This window comes from Cherax quadricarinatus, chromosome 5 (genome assembly GCF_038502225.1).
Source record: "Cherax quadricarinatus isolate ZL_2023a chromosome 5, ASM3850222v1, whole genome shotgun sequence".
Lineage (NCBI taxonomy): Eukaryota > Metazoa > Arthropoda > Malacostraca > Decapoda > Parastacidae > Cherax > Cherax quadricarinatus.
Window position 1 is genome coordinate 62,880,558 of NC_091296.1, and position 7,500 is coordinate 62,888,057.

Here is a 7,500-nt window from a genome sequence, read left to right on the forward strand (position 1 = left end):
TCTAATTTCGTCCTCAAATTTCTCACTTTACCTTATTTTCCACAAACATTGTAGAAACAACCCGCACATCGAGAGAAAAGCGTATGACGTTTCGGTCCAACTTGGACCACTTACAAAGTGCCTTGTAAATGGTCCAAGTCGAACCGAAACGTCGTTGTAAGCCTTTTCTCTCTCCTATTCGTGTATTGTACCTTCTTGTTCTTGCCACGAAGATCTTTTCCTCTCACGCTCTGTTTATCACTACTCCCTCGCCCATACTATTATGTAATCTCCTGCTTCAGTGGTAGCAACTTCAGCTCACAACTTGAATGTGATGAATGGTTTGAAAAACCGACAAGTTGAAGATTGAGACACTTATGCAGCATATAGGAATCTTTATTCAGGAAACGTTTCGCCACACAGTGGCTTCATCGTCCAATACAAAGAGGCGTAAGGAGAGGAGGAGTGAGGTAATCAGTCCCTCAGCCTGGAGTCGATGTGTTTCAGTCCATCAATCTTGTAGAATGTACAGCATAGGGCCATGGGCGGCTTATATACTGTGTGAGGTGACGGTGAGGCGGAGGCTGGGTCATGATGGTACCATCCACTGTCGAAGTAGGTCTTCGTCACAACTGTCAGACACTTTCGAGCATCATGGGATCTTGTTACAAAGAATTCTTCGCACTTGTTCAGCCTTTGGACGAAGACCTACTTCGACTAGTGGATGGTACCACTATGACCCCGCCTCCCTACTGCCTCATACCTGCTTACGGTATATAAGCCACGTCTGGTTATCTGCATTCTAGATTGATGGACTGTTATCATCATTTGAACTATTACCTCCTGCTATCCTCTCATATTGGACTGATGAAGCCACTGTGTGGCAAACTTATTCCTGAATAAAGTTCTATATGCTGCATAAGTGTCTCCAATCTTCAACTTGTCGTTTCAAACCATTCATCACAACTATCGAACACTGCAGCATCATGGGATCTTATTTGCAAGAATTCTTCTTACTTGTTCAACCTTTGTTACCGTGGAAGACCTGCTTCCGACAGTGGATGGTACCACTATGACCCCGCCTCCGCCTGCTTCACGTCACCTCACTACAGTATATAAGCCACGTCTACGGCCCTATGCTGTACATTCTACAAGATTGATGGACTGAACACATCGACTCCAGGCTGAGGGACTGATTACCTCATACTCCTCCTCTCCTTACGCCTTCCTCTTTGTGTTGTTAGGTAAGACACATATTGAACAGTTAGGTATCTTTATTTCGAAACGTTTCGCCTACACAGTAGGCTTCTTCAGTCGAGTACAGAAAAGTACTCGACTGGCACTATATAAGGCCCCATTCTGTCACTTCAACTTCATATTGTTTCAGACAACGGAACAATGCTCTTCTCCAGACTGAGGGACTGACCACCTCAAAACTTTAAGGGTGATGGACTGATTACATCGTCTTCAAGTATCTTCTGCTTCTATCAACTTTTCTGTACTCGACTGAAGAAGCCTACTGTGTAGGCGAAACGTTTCATAATAAAGATACCTAACTGTTGCATATGTGTCTTACCTAACAACCTGTCGGTATTTTATACCATTTTAATGTTCAATCTGTCAGACACTGCAACACAAGGGTATCTTGGTACAGACCTGCAATCCCAACTTCGACAACTTCCACTAGTGAGGCGGCTGGATTTGAGAGGGACCTGACCTCTCAACATCTGAGTTCCCTTAACCTCTTCTAGTGACCTACGTCTCACCTCTTGGCGCTATAAAAAGCTCCATCCTGTACTTCATCTCCCATGTTGTTTCATACTATGGAACAATGCTCTTCTCAGACTGAGGGACTGACCACCTCAAAACTTTAAGGGTGATGGACTGATTACATCGTCTTCAAGTATCTTCTGCTTCTATCAACTTTTCTGTACTCGACTGAAGAAGCCTACTGTGTAGGCGAAACGTTTCGAAATAAAGATACCTAACTGTTCAATATGTGTCTTACCTAACAATCTGTCGGTATTTTATACCATTTTAATGTTTCTTCCTCTTTGTATTGGACTGATGAAGCCACTGTGTGGCGAAACGTTTCCTGAATAAAGATTCCTATATGCTGCATAAGTGTCTCAATCTACAATTTGAATGGCTTTAGCCAGTAGCTTAGGTCAGTAGGTGACTTGGTCTTGCCTTGCATGGGCCAGTAGGTCTGCTGCAGTGCTCCTTCTCTATGTTCAACCGAAGGACTAAGAGTTCAATCGAGACCGGGGGGAGACGTTTGGCCATATCGTCTCTTTGTTCTCTCGGGAACGGAGAGAGAGAGAGACCTGATAATATATACATGAAAGATACTTGAGGGTCTAGTGCCCTATTTGCACACTCATAACTTACTGGAGTGAGAGATTCAGTAACTGGCGTTGTATCCCAGGATAACACCGTACCTTCCCTAACCAAACTGAACCTAACCTGTGATGAATGGTTTGAAAAACCGACAAGTTGAAGATTGAGACACTTATGCAACATATGGAAATCTTTATTCAGAATAAAGAATGTACCTTCTACAAGATTGATGGACTGAACACATCGACTCCAGGCTGAGGGACTGATTACCTCAAACTCCTCTCCTTACGCCTTTCTACTTTGTATTGGACTGATGAAGCCACTGTGTGGCGAAACGTTTCCTGAATAAAGATTCCCATATGTTGCATAAACCTAACCTAACCTGTGATGAATGGTTTGAAAAACCGACAAGTTGAAGATTGAGACACTTATGCAGCATATGGGAATCTTTATTCAGGAAACGTTTCGCCACACAGTGGCTTCATCAGTCCAATACAAGAGGAAGGCGTGAATTCTGTTAATTGGCCTTAATTGCCCTGACCTGACCTCACCTTCAATCTCCTGACCTCACTTTACCTTATTTGTCGAATCGACTACAGGTAAACCGTGACTGGTCCTTAATAGTTTTGGGGCGTCACTCTGGAGGAGGGTCAGCGTGTGAATTGGGGGTCACTTAAGGCTGGTCGTCAAATGGGGTCACGCGAGGTCATGCGGCGACAATCTGGCCAGAAAATAGCTACCTCCAGGGGGTCATCGATATTAGGTAACGTGACCCCTGGGAACCACGTAATTGGGCAACCTCCAACAACCTCCACACCAGCCAAACTCTCACCCCCACCCCTCCAACCTTTCCTCTTTCATTTCCTCCCCCACCTCGACCCCAACACCCCACCTCCTCTCTCTCTCTCTCTCTCTCTCTTACACAGGATTTTACAGCTCATTTAAGTCTTTTTAGTAGTAAGAGATATACAAATTGGGAACAGGATGAAGTTGGAGCCATCTTTGGGCCAGCGATTTCACTTAGTGAACTAACTTTATTTCGTTGATGTTATTATGCTGTACGAACATGTTCCAGACACGAGTCATCCTAAGAATGGATGATCTCAGATGAAGTGATGTTCTGAATGATACAGTAGGCCTGCTGCAGTGTTCCTTCTTTCTTATGTTCAGAGTGTAGTTGCTGTTGGCTGCTCGTCTTGTGTAGAATCTCTATCTCTCTCTCTAAAATATCTATGAAACTCAATACATCTATACCCTCCCTCCCTCTCTTTTTTTCTTTCTCTTCCCTTTATTTCTCTCTCTTTTACCTCCCCCTTTCTTCCTCGCCTTTTTTCCACACATCTTCCCCATGAAATTCATCCCGATGGAGGCTGAATGAAAGGGAGGATGGGAGAGGAAGGGGATGTGGGGAGGAGGCAATGGGGAGGAAAGTGTGTGATCGAGAGTTAATCCCTGCCCCACCTGCTTGTGAACCCCTACTTGCTTGTGAACCCCTCATGCTTTTGAACCGCCACCTGCTTGTGATACCACACTATTGATACGCTGGGTCAGTCCCTTAGTAATCTGTCGTTAGTGAGGGACTGACCTCCGGACGTGGGTGTAAGTATAGTGGCAACTATCCTGGAGCTCAGTCACTCACCCTGGTTGACTCTCAGAACTGCTAGTTATCCGCGGACACTGGCGGGGAGCCCTGATACCTCTGCCGGTAGTAAGCTACGTGGCTTCCGGTCGATTATGAGCGGACTGAATGATGGTGATATACTTGGTGCATTTCACCACCACCACCACCACCACCATCATCACCACCACCACCATCACCACCACCACCACCATCACCACCACCACCACCACCACCACCACCACCACCACCACCACCACCACCACCACCACCACCACCACCACCACCACCATCACCACCACCACCTCCTCCTCCATCATCTCCTCCTCAGTTAACTTACAGATTAATTTTGAATGTGTTGCGACTCTTATGATTTTAAATTAGAATTGATCTTGTCATTATCCTTTAAAAAGCAAGTGAAATATTTCACTGGCAGAAGAATGGTTGTTGGTGGGATGTTGTCTGTTGATGGTGTTCCTGCTTCCCTCCTGTATCTGCTGCTGCTGCTGCTTATACCTGCTGCTCCTAACCTAACTTAACCTGACCTACCCTAGTTTATCCTAACTTAATCTAACGGAGCTTAACTTAGACTAACTTAGATAACATTCACTCCCTTAATTTTCAGTAACATCCCTTTAAAGGTATTCAGTCTCAAACCAAGACAGGACTTGCAGCAGTGGTTTCAAGTTTGAAAAATTTAGATTTAGAAATGATATAGGAAAGCTCTGGTTTGGCAGTAGAGTTGTGAATGAATGGAACAAACTCCCGAGTACCGTTATTGAAGCTAAAACGTTGTGTTGTTTTAAAAATAGGTTAAATAAATGAGTGGGTGCGAGCTGGACTTGCCTAGCATGGGCCAGTAGACCTGTTGCAGTGCTCCTTCCTTCTTAAGTTCTTAAGTTGATGTAAATAAATGGTTCGGAGAACCAACAAGTTGATAAATTAGACACATGTGCAACACTTGGGTGTCTTTATTGTCTTGGCCAGTATCTTGGCCGGTGTCTTGACCAGTGTTTTGGCCGGTGTCTCGGCCAGTGTCTCTGCCATTATCTTAGTCGATGTCCCGGCTAGTGTCTTGGCCGGTATCTTGGCCAGTGTTTTGGCAGGTGTCTTGGCCAGTGTCTTGGTGTCTCGGCCAGTGTCATGGTGTCTTGGTCGATGTCTCGGCCAAGTTTCTCACAAGTTAGAGTAATTTACACTGGGCCAGAGATGGTTCCCTTGTGGCCCGGGCCTAATTATGCCCCCCTCCCATACCCAGGTCTCCCATTCCTACCTTGCTATCTCCTGTTTAGTATTTTGAAACTTACGAGGTGTATCTATAGTGGCGAGTATCGTCTATAACCAAGCCCCCTCCCTCCACCTCCATTCTATACCGTATTAAGTACCTTGAACCTTATGTTAGCTGTGTGTAGAGGCGAGAATGGCGCCTCTCAAGTGCAACGCGAAGTATTAACAAGTCTTGGGTTGTAGTTGGGTTTTTGGGGAAGGTTGGGGTGTGGTGGGGAAGTTGTATGTTATAGTCAAGTGTTGGAGGGGGAGGAGGGTTGATGGTGGGGGGGAATGGTATACCTTTGATGAGTTTTGAGAGTCTTACTACTTTTGGAGCCCGGCTATGGGCCAGTTCTCATCTAGACAACCAGGCTGTTGCTGCTGGAGACCCGCTGCCCCACATATCTATCACAGCCTGGTTGATCTGGCACCTGGTGAAGATACTTGTCCAGTTTCTTCGTGAAGACTTCTTTACTTATTCGATAATATTATTGTTCAGTGAGCACAATAAGGGAACACTGTATCAATATTCCAGTCTTGAAGACTGCGGTACTCTTTATCAACTCCATGGCTGAGGGATTGATTACCTCGTTTTTTTGTATATGGTTCTACAGTCTTCTCAGTATGTCCTTGAATTTGTATTGATAAAGCCGGATCAGCCGGGCTGTGGTTCGTACGTTGGACTGCGTCAGCAGTAATAGCCTCATTGATCAGGTCCTGATCCACCGGGAGGCCTGGTCGTGGACCGGGCCACAGGGGCGTTGATCCCCGGAATACCCTCCAGGTAGACTCCAGGTAGAAGTGGTGAGTCCCTCAGTCTGGAGAAGAGTTCAACTCCATATGAAGCTAAACATCATCATTTCACTACTACACTCACTTGCCTCTGTATTTGACCGAAAAAGCCTGCTGTGTAGGCGAAACGTTTCAACAATAAATATACCCCACTGTTGTACACGTGTCTTAACTATCATTATCTATAGTGACGCCTCTCTCATGGTATACATCTCTCAATCAAGTGTACATCTCTCGGTGTATATATTGAGAGGGAGTATACTTTAATCCCCCCACTTTAGGGATTAAAGTGTTCTGGACAGGTGGAAAATAGGTGACATGTGGCTTTAATTACCCTATGGGTAGTCTCTAGGTTTTCAGCCCAGTTAACCAGCCAACCAGTGAAGATAAAATGTATATATTAGTCTTGAGCCAACGTCAGCTGGGGGAACATGTGAGTCTGACAACACCAAGAGTACATAAGCCTACTCTGGGAGAATTTAATTTTAATGTGTGGTGGAGTAATATTTTTTTTCAAAGGAGTGAATCCCTGAGTGCTTATAGGAAGGAAAATTGCGTCGTTATGGTGATTGTGGCAAACATCGTGCGTTGAACGATTAAATTTCGTTAGTGTATTGTGGGATGAACCAGAGTCTTTTCGGAATGACGTTAATAAGCCTAGTGATGGGAAAAACGCTGCCCAGTGGTCATACTGAGGAAGAACGAGAAGAAAGCGGATGAAGAGAGAAGAGCGGCGGACTTTATCACCAGGTTTGTGAGTTTACATAGACGTAATTTAACGAACAAATCATGATTACCTTGGTCAAGCTTCTTCATCTTTGAGATAAGTAATTTCTTATACCTGAGTGACATGATGTGCTGTGTACAGGTAATTTTCCTAATTAACCGGCGGATTAATTGATTTAATTGACGCATAAAAAGATCAAGCGCAGTGTAACTTAGGCATTTTTTCAGCAGATAATTCCTGGTAAGTCGTAATAAATTTTTCCCCGTGAGGAATATTACGGTATTTATTATTATTGGACCTGACTACGTAAGATCATAGGAATTTCAGAAAGAAGGAACACTGCAGGAGGCTAACTGGCCTAAGTTGCTGCATGACAAAGTAAGCAAAATTAACTCTCATGATGAAGAGTAGAGTAATGTTAACCGAAATAAGGCTGCCGTTACAAATAAAGTGACTTAGGCTACCGTAGGGAATGACTGAAGTTCTTTATTAAATTTTAATATATATTTATTGTTTGTTTCCAAACCGACACACGCCTTTTATGTAACAAAACACAACATCAACCACATGCGCGTGCTTTTCATGTTTGCCACACTCGCTGCGCTCTCTCCGTGTGGGTATACACCATATACCGAAATATACCACATATGGCTGTATGAGTATTCTGAGTGGTGTTTTGGGAGTGTGTTCTTGCCTTCTCGTATAGCTGGAAAGCAGCCTTAGGGGCAGTCGATAGGTTTTAAACCTAGCCACTTTATGGTCATGTGTGGGGTCG

The 7,500-nt window shown here is 44.5% G+C and overlaps 1 protein-coding gene across 9 annotated transcripts in view; it reads left to right on the forward strand.

The window, feature by feature from the left end:
* Window positions 1-7,500, forward strand: part of LOC128685076 (leucine-rich repeat neuronal protein 2) — a 472,917-nt gene that overhangs the window by 412,807 nt on the left and 52,610 nt on the right. Inside the window, exon 1 of one of the 9 annotated variants that reach the window (XM_070103073.1) lies at window positions 5,494-5,640. The exons of 6 other annotated variants lie outside the window; for them this stretch is intronic. In XM_070103073.1, coding sequence (XP_069959174.1) covers window positions 5,512-5,640 — 129 coding nt within the window. In that variant the 5' untranslated portion in view covers window positions 5,494-5,511. 2 more of the 9 variants (XM_053771556.2, XM_053771558.2) reach the window with 2 other exon arrangements.